The sequence below is a fragment of the Physeter macrocephalus genome, chromosome 14, assembly GCF_002837175.3.
Source record: "Physeter macrocephalus isolate SW-GA chromosome 14, ASM283717v5, whole genome shotgun sequence".
Classification (NCBI taxonomy): domain Eukaryota; kingdom Metazoa; phylum Chordata; class Mammalia; order Artiodactyla; family Physeteridae; genus Physeter; species Physeter macrocephalus.
The window spans coordinates 67446281-67471588 of NC_041227.1; the positions used below are offsets into that span (position 1 = coordinate 67446281).

Here is a 25308-nt window from a genome sequence, read left to right on the forward strand (position 1 = left end):
TCAGAATGTATCATGAGAAAGTTTCAGTTCAGTTTGGCATGTGCATGCCTGTGCTGAGTCATGAAATAAAAGTCTCTCTTGAGGCTCACTGTAAAAAAATGGTGCAAGCCATTTCTCTAAACCACAATTTTCTTTCTCTCCCCTCATTATTTTTCTCTCAGACAAGCCCACGCAGCCTCGAACTATTTTACTCTGAACAGGAAGAATCTGATAAGGAAAGAAAGAAATGTAGAAGAGAGTGTCCAGATTCCAGTAAAACTAGGGCCTGACCTTTACCAGCTCATGGCCAAGGACTCTTCCCTTCCTCGTTCTCTGTTCCAGGGTAAGCCACAGCTACGGAGGAAAATGACTGGCCCTCAGCCCCAGCGGGACCTCCCCTCTTATTCCTCCCTCTTCCTCCCCTTTCCTCCCCTCCTCTCTGCTCCCAACGTGAAAGGCAGCAGTCATGTTGACCCGAGTCTGAGTCCTAGCTCTGCCATTTATTCTGCAATCCCAGGACAAGTCATTTAATTTCTCTGATCCTCAGTCTTCTCAGCTATAAAATGAGGAACTTATTTGTAAGATTGTAGTGGTGCTTAAATGAGAGAAGGGAGAGAAAGCATATCAGTATTTTAGTGCCTTGTATACTGCAGGTGCTCGTGATAATAACAGGCCCTGAACGCTGTGTGAATAAGTTTATCCATGTTATCTCTATTTCATCCTCTAAATGAGCTTACACAGGAGTAGGGAAGGTAACAGGGCAGACTCCCGTCAGGCTGCCTAGTTTCAAACTTCAGTTCAGTATCTTTTCGCATGTTTAAGGGCTGTCTATAGTTCTTTCTTTCTGACTGCATTGTCTGCCTCTTAAAAAGGTGCTTTCCTCATAACCCCACATAATGACTTCGGCTTACATCATATTGGCCAGACCTCTAACTACCAGGGAGGCTGGGAAATATAGTTTTTTAAGTAGGCACATTTCAGTCTCCAACAAAATAAAGAAGGTGATAAGGACGATACCGGTTAGGCAACCAGAGTCCTCGTCTTCAACAGTCTTATCTCGCTCTTGATTTAACCTTGAATTTAATTTTCAAAGGCCTATCCAGAGGGGGGAAAATGGAGGAAACAAGTAAGAACAGTTAACAGAGATAAGCTCTGAAAATGTGGCTGACGTGTCTAAATTGTAGTCAATAATGTTTCGTTTCTTTTTTTTTTTCTTAACCATTCAGTTTCTTTAGGAAATGAGTTTACAAGTTTTCTATATCTGTTTAATATTAAAGAGACCAATACAGGCAGAAAATAGGGCTGAAAAAAATCCCACCTCATTAACTCCCTGACTGTGTAACCTTGGACAAGGTACCAAACCTCTCCGTGCCTCTGTTTTCTCATCTGTAAAATGGGTACAGTAATAATCCCCATTAACAAAGTTGTTTTGAGGAAATGACTTGATATTTTTAAGCACTCGTATCCGTGTCTGGCCCATAGTAAATGCTATATAGTTAGCATTTAATGAGCTGGCATTATTATTGTCCCAACTTCACAGATGAAAGAATTGAGGCCCACAGAGACTGGCCAACCATCGCTCAGGGAATGGAAGAGCCTAAGATGGTTTAGCATTTTAAAAATTCCAGGGCATCCCCTAGCGGTCCAGTGGTTAAGACTCCCGCACTTCCACACATTAGAAGAGTATGCCTTGAGGACGCGTACCTGTGTAAATGCCCATGATCCATATAAGGGCATTCCCAACCCCTCAGAAGGCTCCCTGGTGTCTCCTCTCCGTCAATACCTCCCCCAAGTTAAATGCTGTTCCGATTTTTCACAGAAGATATTTTGCTTGTTTTGAACGTCGTCCAAATGGAGCCATACAGTATGTTTCTTTTATTATCCATGGAGTCTGAATTTGAAGTCCAGATGGTCCCACCCTAGGAACTGCCATCTTAACTATTATCTTGTACTGTCTTTTAAAGCAATGACTGCTTAGGCTGCTCTCATTTTCCCCACCTCCTCATCCGGTCCCCTCTTTCAGCTCCACCCCTGAATCCTAGCTGTGCTTCAAGCCGTCAACGAAAGCTAATTAGTCAATTCTGTGTTAGAAGGTACCCCTGCCCCCCGCCCCCGCCCCCACGCCAGCAGGCCCCTCTGCCAGGAAGCATATGATAGGGCACATGTTGTCAAGAAGTGGGCCAATGGGAAGATGGCATATTCCAAACCGTCCACCATTCCACCAATAGGAAGGTGATGTTCCCGCCCCCTCCAACTGCCTCTGTTGAGCTGCCTCGGCCTCGTGCCCTTGCAGCTTGATGCCTTCCTTGTATCCTGAGAAGGTCCCCTCAAAGCTGCTTAAAGGGTGCAGGATGGCAGGCCTTGACTACCTACATCTCTCCTGGGCCTTCCCCACACCTCCTCCCCTCCCTGGACTGGATGGGAGGGGAGGCTTTTCCGGGCAAAAATAACACATATGTAAATATATATGTTTTCAGAGGTTTTCCCATGTTTTGTTTGTTTCTTTAAGAGGATAATGCTTTGAGTTTTCTTTTTCTTTTTAAAGAAATATTATTTTTAAAATTTCAGTTATCTTTACAATTTGAACACCCCTCCTTCCTTTTTTTCTGAGTTCCGGGCTCTGATGAGAACCACTAGCCTCCCTCTCTAGCCTCCACCTTGCCCCTCCAAGGTGAGGACCTAGGAGAGGGGGAGAGGTGACACAAAGAGCTTGGGGTGGGGGGACAGAGGATGGGATGGGGTGAGTTAAGAAAGAGCAGGCACATACTTAAGAGCTGAAAGAGAAAGAAGGAATTTTAAGGCGTGAGATGGACTGGGAGGTGTAGACCAGCTTCAGGAATTACAGGGAAAATGAATAAAAGTGTAGGAAATGGATTGATAACCAAAAATTAGGATGTCCAATTGCTCTGGATGAGGCATATTTAAAGTACATTAAGGATCTCGAAGAGATTGGGGAAGAGCTACGCCTGATGGCTTTTGATGGTTATGAAAGGTGGAGCCTGTAGGCCTTGAGTGTTTGGGGTGAAGGGAGGGTCTGAGGGACACTGTGTTGAGGTGTTCTCACAGCCATCTTTTCTCACCTTCTCTACCCCAGACAGGCATGACCCTGCTCTTTGTACTGGGCTGCATCTTCTTCCCGCTGAGCTTTGCTCTCCTCTGCTGGGGTCTGCAGAACCACTCCAACCTGCGGATGGAGAGACCAGAGGCCGTTCTGGTGGCATCCAAGTAAGAGGACAGGGTGAGGGCATCCTTCCTGGGGCCAGGGCTGGTGGAGCTGATCTCCTACTTTCAGGAAGTTAGTGATAAGAGCACAAGCAGACTATGTGTGTATGTGAGCGTGGGTGGGTGGGAGATATAGAATCAAAAGACACTGGCCATGGGATCTCTTGCAAGTCATTTAACCTCTCTGAACTTCAGAGCCCCCATTTGTAAATGGGTTTAATAAGAATACTCACCTTCCTTTCTTCGTGGAGATGTTGTGTGAGGGTCAGGTGAATTCACGTCTGTAGAATAGGGGTAGGGAATTCCCTGGCAGTCCAGTGGTTAGGACTCAGGGCTCTCACTGCCAGGGGCCCGGGTTCAATCCCTGGTCAGAGAACTAAGATCCCACAAGCCGTGTGGCCAAGATAAAATAAAATAAAATAGGGGTTGCAAACTGCTGCAAGTGACACGAGAGACGTAGGCTCTGTGGGGACCGTGTGAGCTGGAAGACTACTTTCATCCCATCCAGTGGGGGCAGCAGCTGCTCGGCTCTAGCCAGACATCATGGAGTTAAGAGTGAGGGCCCAATGTTGTCTGACCTTCTGATTTTTTTCTTAAAAGAAGTTGAGCTTTTATGTGAAATCTAATTTTTAAACACTTACAAATAACTTAGAATTTAAGAAAATACTATACTGGCAACACCATACTGGCCAAACGAAACATGTTTATGGGCTGGCCTGGGCCCTTGTGCTGCAAATCTATGGCCTATTTGACAACGATTAGTAATATACCTGTGAGTTATCACCAAACCTTAGGGAGGAGAGGGAGCCGGCAGAAGGCAGAACTTACTTGGGTGTCTGGAAGATAAAAAACCCATCTCTATCTGCTTTAATGCCCACTATCCAAAATGAAGCCACAGCTCCTTCACCGGGTCTGTGGCCCTCCCCACAACTCAGCACCATCCTGCGGCCTTGCTCATCTTTGGCTCCGGAGCTATGCAAACATGGGTTTGAAAGCCAGCTTTGCCAATTCTCATAGCTAGGTTATCTTGGGCAAGCTTTTTGTCTTTTTTTTTTTTTAATCTCTAAGCCTCAGGTTCCTGTCTATAAAACAAAGATACTACCATCTGGGAAGATTAAATAAGAATGACATAAACCACCGCACCCCGTCCCCAGCACATAGTAAACACTCAGGAAGTTGGTTCCCTTTTCCCCTTAAGTGAAGCGCTGAGGTCAGGAAGCTAGGTCCACTCTCGTCTCTAAAATTGTCCCCCACTCTCGCTGCCTAAGGCCAGAGACCTCTCAGGGTCTGTTCCCGCAGCACGCCACTAGAGGGCAGCACAAAATTGCAAATCCCGGTCCTTTGGGGAGGTGATGGCATGGGCTTTGGACAGGCAAAGGCAAATCGTAGGGTTACTATTGAGGCGTACCTTAGGACAGGCTTGGAAACCAAAGTATGGTTTGGGTAGCAGGGCCCCACGTCATGCAGAAGCCTACAGGGCAGTTGGTTTCAGGACGAGAAGGCCAAATTCCAGGGAGGCAGCATGAAAGGGTGAGAAGCAGCTCAGAGGCCAGTGTGGTTCTGGCGGGGCCTCTGACCTGCAGCGGGACTCTGGTCAAGTCACTGGGCCTTGGTTTCCTTGCAGTGGGAGGGGCTTGAATCAGCCAATCCCCAGGGTCCTTTCCCACATGGAAACTGGGCTGTGAAGTTGCAGAGGAAGGGGAGCCAGGAGCATAATAAACCTGAAGAAAAAGAGAGTGACCAGGGCTTAGGGGAGGCCAGGCAGCCTGAAGGACACGGGCAGGGGCACCATTGGGCTTGAAGTGGGTTTTCAGAGAGGCAGCACTTCCCCACCCTCTTCAAACCCTGCCGCCTAGTATGAGTGGTCTCTTGCGTTTTCTGAATTATGTGACCTTGGGGAGGGTCACTGAAGGCCTCAGGACCATTTCTTGACCTGTAAAAAGGGGACACACGTCGTTACCTCAGTGCTGATACAATAGTTAGAAGAGGTCATAGGACAGTCTTGCGGCGGAGTTGGGACCAGAGGCACCTCATGTATATATACCTCAGAGTTTCCCTCCCTCCCATTGGGGTGAAGGACGTGGGGGTCTCTGAGCCCAAAGGATACTGTGTTGAGGTGTTTTTATTCCTATCTGTTCCTTAAACTCATCCTTCAGAGACAGCACGATGCACCAACTTCTCCCGCTCCCCCCTCCAGGGAATCCTCTTTCTCTCTGCCGGAGTGGGTGCCCCTAAGCTGGGACCCCAAGGCCGCTGAGGGACACGTGTTGAGAGGCCTTGGCAGAGGAGGAAATGGCAGGCGTTTGCAAAGTACTGGTGGGAAACGGGGTCAGGCCCATCTGGGGACCCAGGGCCTCCTCCCAGCTGGCCAAGGAGCCCCAGGCCACCTCCCTCCCCCAGAGGAGAGCCGACCCTCCCAGGCAGCCCCCTGTGCCTGCCGCAGCGGCTGTCTCTTTAAGGGCCTCCCCCTCCCTCTTTCTCTGCTCCCCCCCACCTCTGTCGCAGCCGCCGCTGTGGTTCAGAGCTGCATGGGGAGATGCTGCTGCAGGTCCGGTTTCTTGGTGTCTGGTCGGTGCCATCATTTCCCCAGAGCTGCATGGGGAGATGCTGCTGCAGGTCCGGTTTCTTGGTGTCTGGCCGGTGCCATCATTCCCCTCCCCCTCCCCCGCCCTCCCCAAGCTGGTGACTTCCCGTCCCCCTCCCCCTCCCCACCGAGGGGGCAGGGGGCTGGGCACGAACTCTCCATAATGCCCCGTACAGCCTCCGGGCCCGGGCCGCGGGGACTGTGGCGGCAGCGAGAGGCGGCGGGAGAGCCGTGCTGACCGCTGACCACTTGCCCGGCTGCTCCTCTGTCTCCCCTCCCGCCCTCCCTCCCTCCCTCCCTCCCTTTCAGAGCCACGTAAGCCCCCCCCCCACCTGCCTCTCTCCCTCCCCTCCCCCATCCGCATCCTCCTCGTCCTGTACCCCCTCCCTCTGTCCTCTCACCCGGTCCTCCCCTCCTCGGCTCTCTCCCAACCCTCTGGCTGGCTTTCTCCTGCTCCCTTTCTTGGATCCTCCCTGTCCCCGGTCTCTCCCCATCTCCCCAGTCTCACCTAACTCCCTTTCTCGGGTCCTCTGGTCTGACTCCCCAGCCCCATCCCGCCCCTGCCCTGTCCCCTTTGTGCCCCTTTCTCTTTCTCTGTCTCCTTCCCCGGCTTGGCGTCCCTTCTCCCCCTCTAACTCCCTTCAGCTCGGCCTCCCTGTCCCTTCCCGGCCGCTCCGCTCGCTCGGCTCCCTGCCCGAGGCCTGAGCACCATGCTGACCCCAATGGTGGCTGGAGGGGTGGTGTTCCCCGGACTCTTCCTGCTCTCCAAGAACACGCTCCAGCGGCTGCCCCAGCTGCGCTGGGGGGAGGCCGACGCGGTCATTGTCTCAGCCAGGTAAACTGCAGCCCTTCCCCGCCGCCGCAGGCTCTATGGGGATGGAAGGGACCCTTGGCCCGGGGGGGGGGGACTGGGGGCTCCTGGAGTGGTCGGCGGGCTCTCCCTCCAAGCTCCCCTCTCTGCTCGCTGCCTTGCTCGCTGTCCCAGGAGACCTCATCCACACCCAGCCATCTGGTCTACTAGTATGCAGACTGCTCTTCCTCCCTTCCCCACTCACCCTCCCACCCTCCAAAACAGGTCCGGCCTGTGACTAGAACATCCCTGTCGGATATGAGAGAGCGAGGCAAGGGGCACAGAGCTGTGTATTATTCGGGGCATGAGGGATGGAGGAGTGAACAGTGGAACTCTGCGCGACCCTGGAATCCGGGCCAGAGTTGGGGAGGGAGCGTGGTGGCAGGCAAGGAGAGAGCGGGAAAGTGACCAGGGGGAGTCAGAGGCAACCGAGGGGCCGTGGGACAACCGGCACGAAGACTGGGCAGCTGAGTGGTGCCAGAACAGGCCCGGGGGCTTCCCCCTGCCATCCTGTGCTGTGCGCCCCCGTTCCATGCAAGGGACACCTTGTCATCAGCCACCTCACGATGACCGCCCTGGTGCCCTCCTGAGAGGAGGGCGACTCAGTGTCCAGTGAGGAGTGGGTGAGCCGAGGAGTAGCAGCCGGGCCAGTCCAGGAGCCCGAGGTGGTGTGGCTGAGTCCCGGGCAAGGCAGCCTTGGGGAAACGTGGGCAGTAAGGAGGAGAAGCCAAGGGGCGCGCCTCGTCCCTCTACTGCTGTTCCCTCTTCCTCCCTAGGCTAGTGTCCTCTGTCCAAGCCGTCATGGCCTCCACAGCTGGCTACATCGTCTCCACCTCCTGCAAGCACATCATAGATGACCAGTAAGTGCCATGAGACCACCTTAGCCCCCGTTCCAGCAGCCCGTGTGTATGTGTGACCCCTGAGTACCCCAGATCATCTAGGGGACTCCTTCAGTGGTCCCCAAGCCCTTAACTTGAGCCTGAGCAAGTCAACTGCAGTAGCTGCAACTCAAAACCCAGGGATAAATTTATCCACATCCTGTCCTTAAAGGTCAGAACCAGGAGGAGGAGGAGTGGGGAGCAAAAAGGATGCTCAAAGCAGCTCCTAGGTTTCCCAGCCTCTTGGATCATAGTAGGTTCTGAATGTTGTTTCCTCCCGTACCTCCTCCCACCCTTTCACCCCTCGGACCCCATTTCCAACCAGCACCCAACTGGGGTGCTTCTCTACTCATGCCGGGCTCACCCCTCCCCTCCTCCCAGAATCCAGGTGTCCAGCCCCAGCTCTATGCATGAGAGGGACAGATGACACAAACAAGGCCACCAATGGTTAGGCAGTGGGGGGGAGAGTGGAGGGTGAAGAGGCCAAAATTTGGCACTGGGAGCTGCTGCAGTGCCTGGTGCTTTGCCAAAAAAACCCCAGGCCTGAGAGGTGGAGCAGGAGGAGGGAGGACGGGGGCCCTGTCCGTGGTGCTGACGGGCCAGCTCTAGGTTGACCCACGGGCCGCCGCTGCAGAGTTGCCGGTGAGGGTGCTGATGACGCCCCACGCTTAACTTCTGGTCCTGTTCCCCTCTTCTGGTGGCTGCTGAGCCCCAGGGACATTGTCTGGATGCCCCAACCTAGAGACATTCCCTCTTTCCCTCGAGTTCCTTCATCTGTGGAGTGAGGTCCATCCCCACCTGGAAGGGCTGCTGCGAGGAGGAATTGACTTGTGTGTGTCTAATGCCTAGAGCAGTTCTGGCCACACAGAGTGGATGCTAAACTCTTTCTTCAGACCCCCACCCCAGGGACTCGGCTTCCTCTTGTCCTCTCCCCCATTCCCACCCCTGGGTCCAGGATGAGCCTGGATCCCCACACATTCCCTTCTCTCGCCTTCTTACAGAGGTCACTTTTCAGTTCTTACATTTTCTCCCCCGCCCCACCCAGTCTGTTCTTGTCCCTCCCCGCTTAATCCTCAGGTGGGTGGGAAGGATCAGGGTTAATCCAGGGGCGACAGCTGTTCCTACCTCTGAGCACCTAATTGCTGAAGAGGGTGGGAATGGGTTTAACCCTGCACGCTGAAGCCCAGGGCCTGGAGGGCCTGGAGCCCCACAAGCTAGTGGTGTCACCGTGTCTGCTGTGGCTGGCTCCCCAGGCCACTCTCTGCTCTAACTTCTCTTGGGCCAGTTGGACCCCTTTCCACCTTCCTGCCCTTCGTCTCTAACCTGGGCCACCGCTTCCTCTCCTCTCTCTCTCCCTCCTGGTCACACACTCCAGCATGGGTCTCTGCTTCTCTTTTCCTGAAGTCATCCCTGCTAGAGTGGGCTGCCTGTCCCCTTCCAGGCCAGCCTTCCCCAGGGTTCACCTTCTGTTCCCATCTCACGCCCGGTCCTCAGCTGCCTTGCCCTCAGGTCTCACTCCACTTCTCCCTTCAGCAGCTGCTCTTATTTTGTCCTCATATTTGCGTCCCTTCTGGCTGACTCTGCTTTCATCCCTCCACCGAGCTGGGCGAGTTCCCCTGGGCCTGCCTCTTCGACCTCCCACCCCACCTCGGACCTGTCACAGGACTACAGATTTAAGAGAAGGTGCTTCATGTGCTGACTCGAGAAGAAAAATGCAATGTTGCATATTCATGCACTTTTTATTTTTGTTTACTCTCTAAGCGCATGGAACTTTCTCTGCTCTTGACTCCTTTTGCTCAGCGTTTTCTCCTTAATGCTTGGCTGTACCTGAAAAAACAAGAGATGGGGCCACATTCAAGCAGAGCAAGCACCGCTGACAGCACCACCAACTCCCCAATGGGGCCTGTCTGTGACCCCTGTCTCGAATCTTCTAGGGGACAGCAGGGCTGAGAAGGGAGGGCTATGGAGCCAGACTTCTCATGTTTATTCCTTGGTCAGGTTACCTAGCCTCTCTCACCTGTAAAATGGGGTGACAACCACACCTACTTTGTATAGGCTTTCTGTGGGGAGTAAATAAGTTTGTGCATGTAAAAGATTTAGAATATTAGAATAGTGCCCGCATGTAATAAGCAGTCAATTAATGTCAGCCAATATGCTCTCTCCCCACCACTCCCAGAATTACTCTTCTGCTGTAATTCGTCCTGCTCTCAGCTGTTTCTCAGATCTAGTCTGGCTTGTTTTCTCACTCTATCTCGGCCTTCAGTTCTGTGGCTGTCTTCTGGTCTCTCTTCCTTTTTCTCCCACCATACTGCAGAGAGAGAGAGAGAGAGGAGAGAGAGAGAGGGAGAATATGAATGAATGAATATGAAGAATGGGTGGGTCCTGAGGTCAGTGTTTGAATCCTGGGTGGGTCCTGAGGTCAGTCGGTGTTTGAATCCCATCCCTACTACTCACCAGCTGTGTGATAGTGTGACCTTGGGCAAGTGTTTCACCTTCTACCCTTGTAACTTGAGAGTCCACTTCCGTCTCAGGGTTGTTACGAATATCACCTGAGATCTGACTCCCGTGATGCGTCCAGCATGGGCCCCGGCACCTGGCAGCTGCCCTGTCCATCCCCTTTCCTCCTTGACCCCCCTTTCTCTCTGCCCGACAGACACTGGCTTTCCTCTGCCTACACGCAATTTGCAGTGCCCTACTTCATCTATGACATCTACGCCATGTTCCTCTGTCACTGGCACAAGCACCAGGTCAAGGGGCACGGAGGGGACGAAGGGGGGACCAGAGCCCCGGGCAGCACCTGGGCCGTGGCACGCGGCTACCTGCACAAGGAGTTCCTCATGGTGCTCCACCATGCCGTCATGGTGCTCGTGTGCTTCCCACTGTCGGTGGTGAGTGGGGCTGCTGAGAGCCAGGGACCCGTGTCCTGCTCGTGCCAGCACTGCAGGAGCCTAGGAAGCCCTGGGTCCAGGTCCCAGCAGCAGGGCAGGCCCAGGATGGAGGGCCCCACGGAGGGTTTAATGAGCTCCAGCTCAGCCCCAAACAGCAAGAGGGTGGATCGCACCCAGCTGTGGTGCTTTGGAGCTGCGGTTACACGCCACTGCCTCTGAGACTCAGTTTCCTCATCTGTAGTATCAGGGATACCATCTCACCTGCAGGATGGTTGGAGGGATACGGTGAGTTAGTGCTCCCAGCTTAGCTACTGTTCACCCGTGCTCAGACTTTCAGAGTGAAGCATCCCCAAAAGCGACGGGGGCTGGGGGCAGGTGCTGCCCAGGAATCCAGGCTCAGGCCAGGCTGTTTCCTTCCTGTCCTCTCAGGTGTGGCGTCAAGGCAAGGGAGATTTCTTTCTAGGCTGCTTGCTGATGGCAGAGGTCAGCACCCCCTTCGTCTGCCTTGGCAAGATCCTCATCCAGGTGAGAGGGGCGCTGAGGGTTTTGGGCGTGACAGGAGGACTGGGGAAGGGCGGGCACTTTTAGGGACCGATTGGAGATGCTTTAAAGGACAGGTGAAGAGTCGGGGCTATAAGGCGGGGTAGAGGGGAGGCGTCAGGGCGGAGGGGGGCGGGTGGAGGGGAGCGCGGCCTGGGGCCCCTAACCTGGCCCCTGTCCGAGGGAGGCAAGGCAGGGAGGTGGGCCGAGGGGGAGGTGGCCCGGGAGCTGAGCCGGGGGCGTGGCCGGAGGCGCCCCGCCCCTCACCCCGCCCCTGTCTGCCCGCCCCGCCCGCAGTACAAGCAGCAGCACACGCTGCTGCACAAGGTGAATGGGGCCCTGATGCTGCTCAGCTTCCTCTGCTGCCGGGTGCTGCTCTTCCCCTACCTGTACTGGGCCTACGGGCGGCACGCGGGCCTGCCCCTGCTCGCCGTGCCGCTCGCCATACCGGCCCACGTCAACCTGGGCGCCGCGCTGCTCCTAGCCCCGCAGCTCTACTGGTTCTTCCTCATCTGCCGCGGGGCCTGCCGCCTCTTCCGGCCCCGGGGCTCCCGGCCGCCCTCCCCCTGTCAGACCCAGGACTGAGGGTGGGGCCGGGGGCCCTCCCCACCCTACCCCTACGCCGTGGGGACAGGGCTCTGCGGCTGCTGGGTGGGGGGCGGAGCCAGGGGCCTCTTGCCCTGACAGCCCCCGGGAACTGACAGATGGACTCCGAAGGGGTGGGGACACGCCCCCTCAGGGGCCGAGGGCTGGGACGAGGTGAGTTGGAAGGCAGGGAGAGGGGACCTCTCCCTACAGTGCCTGAACCGAGGGTCGACCCCCTTCTGCCTAGCCCCTGTCTCCATCACCTCCCTTGGGCCCTGGAGAAGCGAAGGAAGAGGAAGAAGGCGCACCCCTTCCCAACCGCTTAGGGCTCGAGGCTGTGGGGAGCCTGAGGGGACCAGGACTCAGAGAATTGTCGGGGAGGCCCTGCTGCCAAGGCCCTGCCAGCCCCCCTGCTGCAAACTCCTCTCAGCTCCTGTCTCCTGGGAGGGAGGGGACACCCTATCTAATGCCCGTGGGCTTGCTCAGGGCTGGCCGTCCCTCCCCACTGCTCCTCTCCAGGGGAGGCCGGCCTGAGGAATCTTATTTATTTTATTAACTCGTCCGAATGCAAACTCGTTTGTGGGTGTCGGGGGAAGGCGGTGGTTGCTACCCCCCAGCCTTCCCAGTGCTGAGCAACCCCGGGGGCAGGTGGGGGGCCGCCCGGTCCCTTCCCCATTAGGCTGCACATCTTGCCCTCGGGCCCTGGCATGTCCCTGGTGCTACAGACCTCTCAAGGCTTCCTCCAGTCTGGGGTCGGGGGACCCCGGGAGGTGCTTTACAGACCGCTAATAAAGACGATCTGCGTGAACGCCACCAAGGCCCTCAAGGCCCTCGTCACCCAGTTCTTTGGGGCTGGGAAGGGAGCAGGCGCCTGGGGATAGAAAGCACGATGACTGGTTGACCGCAGGACGGGGCAGGACCCCCGGGCTGGGTCGCTGAGCAGTCAGGGAGAAAGAAGCAAGGACTTTCATTCATCAGCAGGAGAGGAGGGCGGGTATGGGCACTCAGGGCAGAGTCCAGGGCCCTCGTCCGGCTTTCTAGGCCCCTTTCTCACAGCTCCTGTGGGGTGTGGAGATCAGAGGTGGGAGGTCATGCCGCCGCCTTCCTGGGCTTTGGGTCCTTCAGCCTCTCCCAAGGAAGGTTGGGGTGGGCGGGGCTTGGGGAGGGGGACAGGCCTTACATGTGTGTGCAGAACTGGAAAAGCAGAAAGAAGAAGGCCACCACCAGAGCGCCCACCAGGATGTGATGGAAGAGCCTGGAGTCGGAACCTGCTAGACAGTGAGGTTGAGACAGGGGCCCTGGACTCACCTCCAACCAAAGGGCCAAGGGCAGCTGTCCTCCAGGCCCCGGCAAGGAGGGCGGCCCCTTCTCAAGCTGGGTCATACCTGAGTTACCAAAGATGACAGGTCTCTCTCCAATGAACTGGGCCAGGGCCAGGAGCCTGGCTTGGTCCGAGTCTGGGTAATCAAAGAAGTCAGGTCTGTCTAGGAAGAGTGGAGACTCTGCTACCCGGGCCATGGCCTTGGCACTCTCCAGGCTGGGTGCTGGAGACCCAGAGCAAAGTCTATGAAAGAGCCAAACAGACCCGTGCCCCCCACCCAAGAGGCTGAGGCAGACCCAGGGCCTGGCCAGGCCACAGAGCCCTAGTACAACTGTGGAGGGCCTTGATTTTGTTCCAGGAACTTCTTGAGGGTCAGCTGAGCTCTCCATGAGAGGACCCACGCCAAGCAGGGAGGATGGGAGAGAAGCATGGAGAGCAAAGAGAAAAGCCCAGGCTTGGCCTCCCAGCCTCTCAGGGGCGGGCACCCCACACCCCAGTCTTCCTCCTTCCCACTGTTCCCAGGACAGCTTCCCACCTGATTCTACAGTCCCCAGCCCAGCCAGCCACATCCACACCTGCACCCACTGCCACGGCGTCATCACCCTTCCACTCCGGTGATGGAGTGAGGGCTCTGTGATGTCACCACGCAGAGCCATTCTGATCACACACTCTAGGGTGAGGGGAGAGAGAAAGTGCTAGGATCTGGAATCCTTCCCCGCAAGCCTCTGAATCCAAAGGGAAGGGATTGGGACCCACAGAGCCTTTGGGTTGATGCTGATGATAGAACAATAACAGTGGAACCCCAGGGTTTACAGATAGGGGGACTTGGTTGGGCAATGTTGCTGAAAACCGGGACTCGGGAAAGCTGCATCCGTATAGCAGGCATAGTGGATTTGCGGGGGGAGGGGGCATAGGGCTAAACATCTCATCTCCACTTACCCCTTGGATTGACCACAGATAGCATTTATTGAGCACTTGCTACTATGCCAAGTACTTTAAATGGACTGACTCATTTAACCATCATAAAATCCTATGAGGTAGGTATTGCTGCCCTCATCTTATAGAAGAGGGAGAAAAGGCATAGATGGGCAAAGTGATGTGGGCAACACATACTTCCCAATGGCATGTATCTTCCTCCCTGAGCCTACCCCCTGCCTCGTGTCCTCAAATGCCGGGGCACAGGGGTCTCCCCCATGCCCAAACTCTCGTCTCTTAGTGCTCAGCTGAGGACAACCCTAGGGTTAGCAACCTAGACAAATAACAGGCACTTCCACTAGGTGGCAGCAGTGTCCATGCCTGCCTGCTTGTTTCCCTGTTCTTGCCCAAGGAAGGCACAGCTCCCAGGCTCCAGGCCCTCCCGCCTCATTCCATCAGGTTGCATCAGGTGCTGCAGGGAAAGGTATTGCAGGCATGGCGGTTGTCAGAGGAAGTCCCCTGGCCCATCTCGGGGCAGGTCTCTTGGTCATGCACCGAGCCTTCACAGGCTCCCCCTCTCTGGGTGGGCTCCCCCAAGGGCCATCCCATTTCCCCTTTCTAGTTTCTGCTTTTCCCTTATTTGTCACTTCCCAACAGCCACTTTCACTCCTCTTGCCCCAACTCCGAGTGGCTAAGAATTAGCTCCCTTCTGATTGGCAGTTGGGCCTGTCTGTCACACATGTTTCCCGCCCCACCCAAGCCCAAGGACACTTCAGGGTCTCCTTGGTTTTATTACACAGTTGCCTGTTCAGCAGCCTCTGACAGTCCCAGTTCCAGGACATGCCCCATGCCAGGCATGTGTCTGTGGCGTGTATGAGGTCCTCTGTCCTGTGGAAGGAGGCTCCTTCCTCCACTGGATTCGTACCCCTCATCTTTCCGATGCTCAGGGACTACCCAACCATTCTCCTCACAGCAACCCTGGGAGCTACTTGTCAGGGTCAGCTTCTACTTCCTAAACAAGGAAAAGGCACAAAGAGAAAATAAAGGGGGGAAAAGAGGAGACAGACTAACATCTATGGGGCCTCCTGCAGGACTGGTTCTTGTGGGCCTCTTTTCCCTACACTTATCTCTTCTAAGAAAGAGGAAGTGATTTACCCAATGACACAGGCATGTGAGGGGCAGCAGGGACTCAACCTGGTTCCTGGCTCTGGCCCAGGGCTCCCTCCCCAAGTCTGCATGCAGCTGCCCTTGGGGGCCTAGCTGGGAGACGGGGTCCTGGGAGAAGGGGTCCAGAGCCTTTAGCCTTTGGAGTGGATTTGGCAGTTTCCTCCATTGCCTCAAAAGAACACTGCTGTCCTCTCTACCAGAAAAGGCCCTTTGGACACAAGCAGTGAATTATCCATTCATTTATTCATCCAACCATTAAATAAATGTATTGAGCTCCTGTTATGTGCTGGGCTCCATTTATGGCTTAGATAGAAATCACCAGGGCATGGTCTCTGCCCGCGGGGACCACAGGGGAGAGAACTCAGGGATGCACATCGTTAAGAGTATAAACAGACAATCCCTAAGGGGCTGTCTACACTTGCTGTCATCGCTCCCTCACCTTTAGTGTATTCTTCAAACCCTTCAGACCTGGCTTTGTCCCTCCCACTCCACTGAAGCCCCTTTGGCCAGGTCTGCCAATGACCCCATAACTTGCCACATCTAACGATTACTTCTTTCTTTTTACTTCTGTCATCTAATGGTTGGTTCTGTCTCTCAGCATCCCTGCCTCCAGGCATGGGGGCCACACTCACCAGTTTTCTCGACTCCTCCTCTGAGCTGCTCAGGCTTGGACCTTCTCTTTTCTATCTATACCCTCTCTCCCTAGGTGATCTCATCCAGTCTCATGGCTTTAAATACCATCTATATGCTGGTGACTCACAAATGTATATTTCCAGCCCAGCCCTCTCCTCTCCTCCAGACTCCCCTACCCAACTTCCTGCTTCATGGCTCTGTATGTCCAAAAACATCTCAAACTCAATAGATCCCAAATGGAGCTCTTGATTCTCCTATCTCAAACCTGCGCCTTCTTTCCATCGCAGCAAATGGGCTCACTATTCCTCTAGATGCTCTGCTCAACACAAAAACCTAGGAATCATCTCAAACCCCTCCCTATTTCTCTCCTGACAAACCCATAATCAAGACCTGTTGGCTGGGACTTCCCTGGAGGTCCAGTGGTTAACACTCCATGCCTCCACTGCAGGGGGCGTGGGATCGATCCCTGGTCAGGGAACTAGGATCCCACATGCCACGTGCGGTCCAAAAAAAAAAAAAGACTTGTTGGCTCATCTCCAACCTAAGTTTCAAATCCGTCCACTTCCCTTCCCCTCCAGCGCCGCCCCGGTCCCCCTCATTCAAGCCAACCCTATGGCTCATCTGGCTTATTGCAACGACCTATGGACTGCTTGATCTCTATTCCCTCTTCCCCCAGCGAGAACAAACCAGAACACGTGGATCCACTACTTAAAACCCTCCAGTGGCTTCCCTTGGTTCCTGTGTTATTTTGAACTTCTTACCCTGATCTGCGAGACTCTTGTTTACCTACCCACCTCGGGTTTTCCCAAGCTTCCCTTCCTCAGCACACCCCAGCCTTTGCACACACCTCTGCCTAGGACACTCCTGCCCCCAACTTGACCCAGTAATTCCTCCTCATCTTCCAGGTCTCAGCTGAGACGACACTTCCCCTGGGAAGTGAACCTGAGTTTTCTGACCATCCCCCGTCACCGCATCAGTCTGACTGCACTGGAGTTGTCTGTGTATTTGTCTGTCTCCCCTACAAGCCTGTGAAGCCAGAGGTCATTGACCTTGGTCATACCCGTAGCACCACAGTATAGAATAAGTATTCAATAAATATTTATTGGCTTAATGGATGGATGAAAAGCCTTTCCACCTCTGGACAAACCAGGGCTCAGAACTGTCTGTATTTTCCCCTGCGACTGGCTGGAACTCCAGCCTCATCCTTGCCTTCCTGCAACAAGGCTTTCTGGAGGTGAGCTGCTGGGCCTGAGCTAAACCCCAGGAGAAGAAAGCAGTGCAGGAAGCAGGGCTGGGCTTCTTGCCCAGCTTGCTCCTCCTTTTACTGCAGGCCCAGGTCTGCCTCTCCCCAAACCCACCAGCTCCTGGACGGTGTCTCCCTTAGTCCTGCCTCCTCCTTTCCTATCCTGGAGAACCTCAGAGGAAACCTAATGGTTGCCTTTATCTAAAAAAAGATATTATGGGACTTCCCTGGTGGCGCAGTGGTTAAGAATCCGCCTGCCAATGCAGGGGACACGGGTTCGAGCCCTGGTCCGGGAAGATCCCACGTGCCGCTGAGCAACTAAGCCTGTGCACCACAACTACTGAGCTTGCACTCCAGAGCCCTCGAGCCACAACTACTGAAGCCTGGGCGCCTAGAGCCCATGCTCCGCAGCAAGAGAAGCCACCGCAATGAGAAGCCCGCGCACTGCAACGAAGAGTGGCCCCCGCTCACCGCAACTAGAGAAAGCCCGCACATAGCAACAAAGACCCAACGCAGCCAAAAATAAATAAGTTAAATAAATTCTTTTTAAAAAGATATTATTTTAGTGTATTCTTTTGAGTAGGTAACATATGCACATGGTACAAAATAAATCCTCTTCCTGCCCTCCCCTGCCTCACAGCAGCCTCCTCAGAGGTCACCATAGTTACCACTTTCTTGTGCAGCCTTCCAGGAATAATTTATGCACAAATAAACAAACATATATAAGCGCTTTTTTTTTTTTTTTTTTTTTTTACTCAAATGGCAGCATTCCATTCATGCTCCTCCTTACCTTAGTTTTTTCAGTTACCATGAGATTGTGAAGATGATTCTGTACAAGTACATAAAGGGCCTCTTTCTTTGTCATGGCTGCATGTTATTTCACTGTGTGAAATTCTCATAACAGATTGAACCAGTCGTGGACATTTGGGTTGTTTCCAGTCTTTTGTCATTGAAGACATCCTGCAGTTAATAGCCTTGAACTTCTATTATTTTGCTCATGGGCCAAATCCTAGAAGTGGATTTTTTGGATCAAAGAGTCTGATAGTGGCTATGTAACTGAAAGTGGGGTCCGGCTGCTTGCTGCGCAAAAGCCAATAAAGGGGCAAGGTTGGTGCAAAGGAAAGTTTGCTTTATTTTGGATGCTGGCAACCAGTGGGGAGGGTGGACTCCTGTCCAAAGGGCGACTCCCCCCGGCTGACAATCAGTGGGCAAGAGCTTTTATAGACGGAGGGAGGGGGCTACATGCAGAAACAACACAGCTCTGACAGTCATGTTGAAATTGGTCCTGCGGTGGTCTGCTCAGTGTCATCTTGATTGTTTTAAGTACAGTTAGTCTTTAGTTCCAGGGTTGATTTGTTCCCATTTCTTGGAGGCCAGTTCTTGGAATTGTGGGAGCTTATGTCATGGCTACAGTCCGGTCATAATGTAGTTAACTTCTTCCACCTGGTGCAGGTTTCAGTATCTACGAGACAGCTCATGGGAGACGGCTCAGAATATTATCTATAGCCCTTGAGAAGGAACTAAGGGTCCTTAACTATGCTTAATGACTAAACTATTATTATTTAGTCTTGCTGGACTGTTTTCCTTTGTTGCTGCATTTTTTCACTTCTCTGATTACACGTATTCTTTTATAAAAATTTATTTATTTATTTAATTTTTAATTTATTTTTGGCTGTATTGGGTCTTCGTTGCTGCGCCGCGGGCTTTTCTCTAGTTGTGGCGAGCGGGAGCTACTCTTCGTTGCGGAGTACGTGCTTCTCATTGCGGTGGCTTCTCATTGAGGAGCACTGGCTCCAGGCGTGTGGGCTCAGTAATTGTGGCTCGCGGGCTCTAGAGCGCAGGCTCAGTAGTTGTGGCGCACGGGCTTAGTTACTCCGCGGCACGTGGGATCTTCCCGGACCAGGGCTCAAACCCGTGTCCCCTGAATTGGCAGGCGGATTCTTAACCACTGCGCCACCAGGGAAGCCCTAAACCTATTGTTTGGCTAAAGTTTTCCCACAGACAAAAGGCAGGCTGAGGACACGGAGAGCCAAAGACCATAAGGTCCTGCTCCGTTTCAGCTACAGAGGTGGTGCCCATTTACCCACAGCCTCACCAACACTATGTGTTAACATTTGCTTTGAATTTCACCATTTGATGGGTGACGAGTGGTATCTCAGCATAGTTTGGTTTTACATTTCTCTTACTTTAAAAAAACTGGGGTAAAAATCCACATGTGAATGAATAGTTATATCTTAGCCGTTTTCAGGCACAAAGTTCAGCAATGTTAAGTATATTCACATTGCTATGCAACCTAAAATCACAATATTTAGTGATGCCCAACTACTGCCAGGTCTAGCATGAGGCAGCCTCTGCTCCCCAGTCGTGGGGGAGACAGAAATGGAAACAGACATGACAAACCAGCGCTACAAGAGCTGAGGCTGAGACAGCACTGGAAGCTGGGGTCTGGGCTGGGGGTGGGGAGATGTTCCAGTAAGCCTCTTAGGAAGAGGGGGTCCAGGATGACCCCTGGAGAAAGGAAAGATCTTCCAGGCTGAGGAACTTGTATGAGCAAAGGTCCACAGGTCTGAGAGATCCAGGTGTGTTCTGGGAACTGCAAGTAATGGTCCTGAGAGCCAGCAAGATGAGCACGGGGGGCGGGGGGGGGGTGAGATTAGAGTAGTCAGGGTCTTGGGCTGAAGGGCCTTGAAGTCACTGTGAGGACTTTGTCATTGGGGGCTGGAAAGTTTTGGACAAAGGAGAGCCAAGATCAAAGGCTGGAGTTAGACTGACAGGCAGGTGCCAGGGCTCAGGTGAGAGACAGCAGAGAGGGGAGGAAGGCCTGCAGGGCTCTGAGGCATTCAGAGCGGAAACCCCACGCTCCGCTCCACCTGAGGGACAACTGGAGATGGGAGGGTGAGGGAAGGCGGATTCCCAAAGGAGATGCCATCCCTGAGAAGGGGACTTGGACCCTCGGGGGCTGGGCTGGGTCACAAGGAGAGAAGCCTGAACAGCTAAAGGAAGGAGGCGTGGGGGGAAGCCACAGCCTCAGACCTCAGACTGTCAGGTTTCCCAGCCAGGGTCCGAGACCCGGAGATTTCAAACCAGGGACCGCAGGCGGATCAGACCCCCCTCCCCAGCCCGTTCCTGGGTCACTGCGGATCTCTAAGCCCCGCCCCCACAGGCCCCGCCCCTACAGATATTTGGTGGGGGGGGGGGCCAGACACCCTCCCCCCCTCTCCAAACGCTCTCTGCGGGGGAGGGGCATAAGGACGCGCGAGGTGGGGGGCGGGGGAGGAGGAGGAGCCGGCGTCGCCATGGCAACTAGGCCTGTGGTCTGCCCTGGAGACACGGGAGGGAAGCTAGGAGAGAGGGGCGGAGGGAGGCTCCGCCGGCTCGGCGCGGGGGCGGCGCGGGGAGGAGTTGGGGAACACCCGGCAGTTCTCACTGTGGGTTCCTGGCGGCGCAGGGAGCCCGTGTGTTTGCGAGCGTGTGTATGCGAAGTTCTCCTGGGTGAGTGTGCCAGCGCGTGTCTGGGTTTGTGCATGACTGTGGTGTGCGCACGTGGGCAGAGGCGTGTGCGCGGGAGTGCCCGTGCAAGATGCGTGTGCCAGCCTGCCCGTGAATGTGTGTGCACCCGTGTGCGCTCCTAAGTGTGCCCGGGCGGGCGCCGGCGGGAGAGTCCCGCCCCCTCCCCCGCTTCTGTCCGCCCCTCCCCGCCCCGCGCCGCCTGCGCCGGCCGCTTCCTCGCCTCCACCTCGCTCACCCCCTCCTCCCCGCACTTTCTCCTGCTCTCCCTCCCTCTCGGCTCAGACTGCCGGACTCGGCGCTCTTCTCGCCGGCCGCCCTGGGAATCGCCGGCTGCCACCGCCCAGCTCGCACCCGCTGGCCCCCAGTGCTTGGGCACCTGTTGGAGGCGCAGAGACAGGTGCAGGGGGCTGGGCTGCCGGGGGCGAGAGGGTGAGGGTGAGTGTGTGTTAGCCTGTGTGTGCCCCTGGGGGTGTTTAGCTCTCCGGAGGCTGTAATTTCTGGCTCCTCTGGAGAGCCAGTTTCAGGAGGAGGCATCTGAGGCAGGGGTCCTCACCTTTGGTGGCAGCGGACGGGGGGCCCAGGCAGGCGGGCAGATCCTGGGGCTGAACGAAGGGACAGTGGGAAGTGAAAACCTAAGAGGTGGGTGACCCCCAGACCAGCCAAGCGCCTGGTGCAGAGGGATAGTCAGAGCCTCAGACAGACAGAGGAGGGGGCCTAGGGGGCAGCTTCAGGGGTAGGCAGGGCCCAGGGCAGACAGAAGCCCAGAATGAGGGGCTGGCGCTGGGAAGAGGCCAGAAGGACAATCTAGAGGAAAGTGGGCAAGGCTGAGGTGGAGCCAGGACCTATCTGTGGGGAGTGGGCTGGCAGCCCAGCCCCGCGGAGCACAGCTTGGGGTCTGGAGGCCCCAGGGCTTCTGCCTGCCCGTCAGCAGGCACAGGCTGCCCTCTCCCTCAGCACCTAGGAAGGGAGGCCAGTGAGGGCCCACAGACCCCGGCGGGTGCCGCCTGGCCCTCAGCCAGCAGACGGGTAGGTTTGAGAAGTCAGCCCCGGGCTCAAGCTCTCTCGAACCTCCCTCCCCCAGCCAGGGGTGCTGCATGAGGGGCCGCAGGGGCGACCGCATGACCATCAACATCCAGGAGCACATGGCCATCAACGTGTGCCCGGGGCCCATCAGGCCCATCCGCCAGATCTCTGACTACTTCCCCCGCCGGGGACCGGGACCTGAAGGGGGTGGCGGGGGCTTCGGAGAGGCCCCTGCTCATCTGGGCCCCCTGGCCCTGGCACCCCCTGCGGCCCTCCTTGGGGCCACCACACCCGAGGATGGAGCTGAGGTGGACAGCTATGACTCAGATGATACCAGTGAGTCTGCGGGCTTGAAGGGCCCAGGGTGCTAATGGGGGCCTCCAGGCTTGTGGGAAGGGGATGGGGCCCTGCTGGGGGTGGGGAGGCGGCGGGCACTGCCACCACAGCTGCAGTCAGAGTGGAGATTACAGCTTCAGCTAGGCTCAATATTCAATATTTCTGCCGAGACACTCAGCCACCCACAGAGCACCAGTTGCAGCCCAGCCAGGGACCCAGACGTGCACACACTCGCAGGCTGACAGGCACAGACACGTACAAACCTTCACAGCTGGCACACGTAGCAGGCCTGCCCACCTGTCTCTCACACACACCTGTCTTTACTCACGGACTCAGGTTACCTCTTCCCTCTTCTCCAGCCGCCCTGGGCACGCTGGAGTTTGACCTTCTCTACGACCAGGCTTCCTGCACTCTGCACTGTAGTATCCTCAGGGCCAAGGTGGGTACTCCCTGCCTCCCGAGAGCCCTGGTCCTGTTTGCCTCCTACCCGGAGAGGGGTGCGTTTCCATCCTCCCTTCCCTTCCCCAGGCCTGACTCCTGCTCCTCTCCCAGCACCCATCTTGGCTCTCCAGCCCCCAAGGGTCCACACTGCAGAGAGAGGGGGGGAGGGTGGGCAGGCTGGAAGCTCACAGCCCTCTTCCCTCCCCTCCTCCCCAGGGCCTCAAGCCCATGGATTTCAATGGCCTGGCCGACCCCTACGTCAAGCTGCACCTGCTGCCTGGAGCCTGCAAGGTAACGGCCTCCCCCTCCCCTCGCCCCCCAGCCTGACCCAGCTTGTGGGTCTGCCCCCAATCTTCATCTGCCTCCAGCCTCTGTGGGTCTGGGGGACATGTACTGTGAACCCTTCGTCCCCACACCTAAGGCCAATAAGCTAAAAACTAAGACTCAGAGGAACACGCTGAATCCTGTGTGGAACGAGGACCTGACATACAGCGGAATCACAGATGATGACATCACCCACAAGGTGCTCAGGTGAGGGGTCCGTCCTCCCGGTTACCAACGAGTCCAGCTCAGCGCCTCCTTGGGGACAGCTGTCATTGGAACCTTCTTTGGTTGGTCGACCCACCTCCCATTAAGCCCTCAGATGCTCTAGAACCATCAGTGGCTCCCTACCCCCTTCGGGAGCAGGCCAAAATGTTACCCTGGATTCCTGCCCTCCAGGTAGCTCCTCCTGCTCCCCCAACAGAGGGCCACCTCTTGCGACTGGTCGGGTTCCTATCTCCTGACCTTTGCCTGTTGTGTCTCTTCCTGCTTCCTCTCTCTGCCGGCCTAAGTCCCACTCATCATTTGAGGCTCTGCCTTCTCCTGCAATCTTTCCCTGGTCACTGAGACCCCTTCTCAGAGCCCCTGACTTAAGTCAGACCTATGCAGCAGAGGTCTGCCCGTTCTGCTGCCCGTGTCTCCCTAACATCTCTAAGGAGTGAAGTCTCAAGCGACAGAAATGGGAATGAGGCTTAGGGAGGTTAAGTGACTTGCTCAAGGTCATGCGGTTGCTAGGTGGCGGAGCTGGGAATTGAACACCTCTGCATGACACAGCTGCTCGAGAGTGTCACAGCAGAAGGCAGGGAAACAGGCTGCAGACAGAGACGGATGGAAGTAAAAGCAATAATCTCTTAATTGCTGGGTTCATGAGTGTCTCCCAGGCTGGCTCCCTGCTCCACACAGGAAAGGACCGGGGCTCTAGGGGGAGGTATGCGCTCCTGGTCCAACTGCTCAAGGCTCCTTCAGGCCCTTCTAGCTCTTACATCCTGGACCCGTGACCCACATCCACCAGTGCACACCCTGTGCATGTTCAGTTGGATCCTGTCCCCAGGCCCTGAATGGAGGCAGTGTGTGTGTGCGTTGGGGGGGGGGGGGGTCGCGTTCCCAAGATTTGTGAGGGCTTCCTCAAGGAGCTGAGCAGGTCCTGATGGGCCAGGGACAGCCTGGGCAGCTGGAAAGGGAGGGGTAGAGGAACAGGGCAAATCAAAGCATCCTCCCCCAGCTCCAGGCCTGGTGCTCCCCACACGGCCCTGAGACAGCCCATTTTACAAGTGCGGTGTAGAGTATTTAGGGCAGAGCTGGGACCAGCCTCGAGTGTTCAGAGTTCAGTCGGAGGAGCTTTCTCCCAAACTGGAGTGGGGCTCAGGTACCCCAGGGGGCCTTGACCCTGCAGTTCCCTACCAGGATCTCCGTCTGTGACGAAGACAAGCTGAGCCACAACGAGTTCATCGGGGAGATCCGTGTACCCCTCCGCCGCCTCAAGCCTTCACAGAAGAAGCATTTTAACATCTGCCTTGAGCGCCAGGTCCCGGTCTGTGCCGGGCTGCGGGGTACTACGGGAAGGGGGCCCTGGGGAGATCAGGTTTCCGGAACTTTCTCTTTGCCCCCTCAGCTGGCTTCACCCTCTTCCATGTCTGTGGCGCTGAGGGGCATCTCCTGTTACCTGAAGGAGGTGAGCCACCCACAGGGACCGCATCTGGGCGGGAGGTGGTGAGGGTGCCAGCTGACGCCCGTGTCTGCCGGCAGCTGGAGCAGGTGGGGCAGGGGCCCGGGCTGCTGGAAGAGCGCGGCCGCATCCTGCTGAGCCTCAGCTATAGTTCTCGGCGCCGCGGGCTGCTCGTGGGCATCGTGCGCTGCGCCCACCTGGCTGCCATGGACGTCAACGGCTACTCCGACCCCTACGTCAAGACGTGAGCCCTGGCCCCGCCCCGAGGCCCACCCTCCCCTCCCCAGGCACTTGCCACCAGCCCCATCCTCTTCTGGGCCTGGCCTGTCCCTGACTGACCTGCTCCCCCACCCCTGTCCCTCCTCCCCCTCGGCAGGTACCTGAGGCCGGACGTGGATAAGAAATCCAAGCACAAAACGTGTGTGAAGAAGAAGACTCTAAACCCGGAATTTAATGAGGTAGTTGGGGCAGAGGCCAGAAACCGAGCGGGGCTGCGGCTGGGAGTGGGGGCAGCGCCTCATGGAAGGTGTGGCTCGCCCTGTCCCAGGAGTTCTTCTACGAGATGGAGCTCTCCACTCTGGCCAGCAAGACTCTGGAAGTCACGGTCTGGGACTATGACATTGGCAAATCCAACGACTTCATCGGTGAGGGAGGAGCCTGCTGGGTGGTGCTGGCGGAGGGCAGCCCGGCAGTGAGCCCGGCCCTGATCTTGCCTGCCTCTACTGCTCCCAGGTGGCGTGGCCCTGGGGCCGGGTGCTCGGAGAGAGGCCCGGAAGCACTGGAGCGACTGTCTGCAGCAGCCGGACGCAGCCCTGGAGCGCTGGCACACCTTGACCAGCCAGTTGCCCCCGGCAGCCGGAGCCCTGCCCTCAGCCTGAGCAGGACAGCGGCCGCCCAGCACAGGGCCCTCAGGGCTGGGCCCAGTAGGCAGCCTTCGCACGAGTGTGTTGCACGTTTACACGGGGTGGAGGCCCCACCCCGCACTACTTGTCTTGTTTCGTGAGAGTCTACGTGACCGTGGGTCTGTCTTCTTGTGAGGGACTGTGGAGATCTCTATTCACATATGCAAACTTCCTCCTGCCTGACTCGCTACAACAGACCAATATGCAAACCACCCATCCAGAGCACACCTGCAGGGGGGATCCCACAGCGCCCCTGCCCCAAGGAGCGGGCTGCTGCTCCTCTCTCCTGCCTCTCCAGGCTGCC

General features: G+C 56.0%; 3 protein-coding genes across 3 annotated transcripts; 2 read left to right on the forward strand and 1 right to left on the reverse strand.

Annotated features, from left to right (window-relative positions):
• The first annotated feature begins 6156 nt into the window (after nt 1-6156).
• Nucleotides 6157-12339, forward strand: TLCD3B (TLC domain containing 3B). The gene is made up of 5 exons (XM_007107350.1): nt 6157-6620; nt 7412-7495; nt 10167-10401; nt 10831-10926; nt 11239-12339. Exons 1-5 carry the CDS (start codon nt 6496-6498, stop codon nt 11524-11526), a joined length of 828 nt encoding a protein of 275 aa, XP_007107412.1. The 5' UTR covers nt 6157-6495; the 3' UTR covers nt 11527-12339.
• Nucleotides 9593-13446, reverse strand: C14H16orf92 (chromosome 14 C16orf92 homolog). Its single transcript, XM_028499055.1, has 4 exons — nt 13383-13446; nt 12912-13070; nt 12707-12794; nt 9593-9821 (listed from the first exon to the last, which is right to left on the reverse strand). Exons 1-4 carry the CDS (start codon nt 13444-13446, stop codon nt 9773-9775), a joined length of 360 nt encoding a protein of 119 aa, XP_028354856.1. The 3' UTR covers nt 9593-9772.
• A 7963-nt stretch (nt 13447-21409) lies between these two features.
• Nucleotides 21410-25053, forward strand: DOC2A (double C2 domain alpha). Its single transcript, XM_007107351.3, has 10 exons — nt 21410-21674; nt 22034-22113; nt 22332-22406; nt 22537-22646; nt 23841-23967; nt 24049-24108; nt 24183-24346; nt 24479-24560; nt 24650-24746; nt 24835-25053. Exons 1-10 carry the CDS (start codon nt 21410-21412, stop codon nt 24978-24980), a joined length of 1206 nt encoding a protein of 401 aa, XP_007107413.1. The 3' UTR covers nt 24981-25053.
• Nucleotides 25054-25308: the final 255 nt, after the last annotated feature.

Bases quoted from the DNA above. Each gene is read 5' to 3' on its own strand.
- TLCD3B (XM_007107350.1), top strand. From the start codon at position 6,496: ATGCTGACCCCAATGGTGGCTGGAGGGGTGGTGTTCCCCGGACTCTTC. The intron at 6,621-7,411 runs GTAAACTGCAGC...CTTCCTCCCTAG, and splicing joins GCGGTCATTGTCTCAGCCAG to GCTAGTGTCCTCTGTCCAAG. The intron at 10,402-10,830 runs GTGAGTGGGGCT...CTGTCCTCTCAG, and splicing joins TGTGCTTCCCACTGTCGGTG to GTGTGGCGTCAAGGCAAGGG.
- C14H16orf92 (XM_028499055.1), bottom strand. From the start codon at position 13,446: ATGACGCCGTGGCAGTGGGTGCAGGTGTGGATGTGGCTGGCTGGGCTG. The intron at 13,071-13,382 runs GTGGGAAGCTGT...CTGGGTCTCCAG, and splicing joins GCTGGGGACTGTAGAATCAG to CACCCAGCCTGGAGAGTGCC. The intron at 12,795-12,911 runs GTATGACCCAGC...ACTGTCTAGCAG, and splicing joins TGTCATCTTTGGTAACTCAG to GTTCCGACTCCAGGCTCTTC.
- DOC2A (XM_007107351.3), top strand. From the start codon at position 21,410: ATGAGGGGCCGCAGGGGCGACCGCATGACCATCAACATCCAGGAGCAC. The intron at 24,109-24,182 runs GTGAGCCACCCA...GTCTGCCGGCAG, and splicing joins TCTCCTGTTACCTGAAGGAG to CTGGAGCAGGTGGGGCAGGG. The intron at 24,561-24,649 runs GTAGTTGGGGCA...GCCCTGTCCCAG, and splicing joins TAAACCCGGAATTTAATGAG to GAGTTCTTCTACGAGATGGA.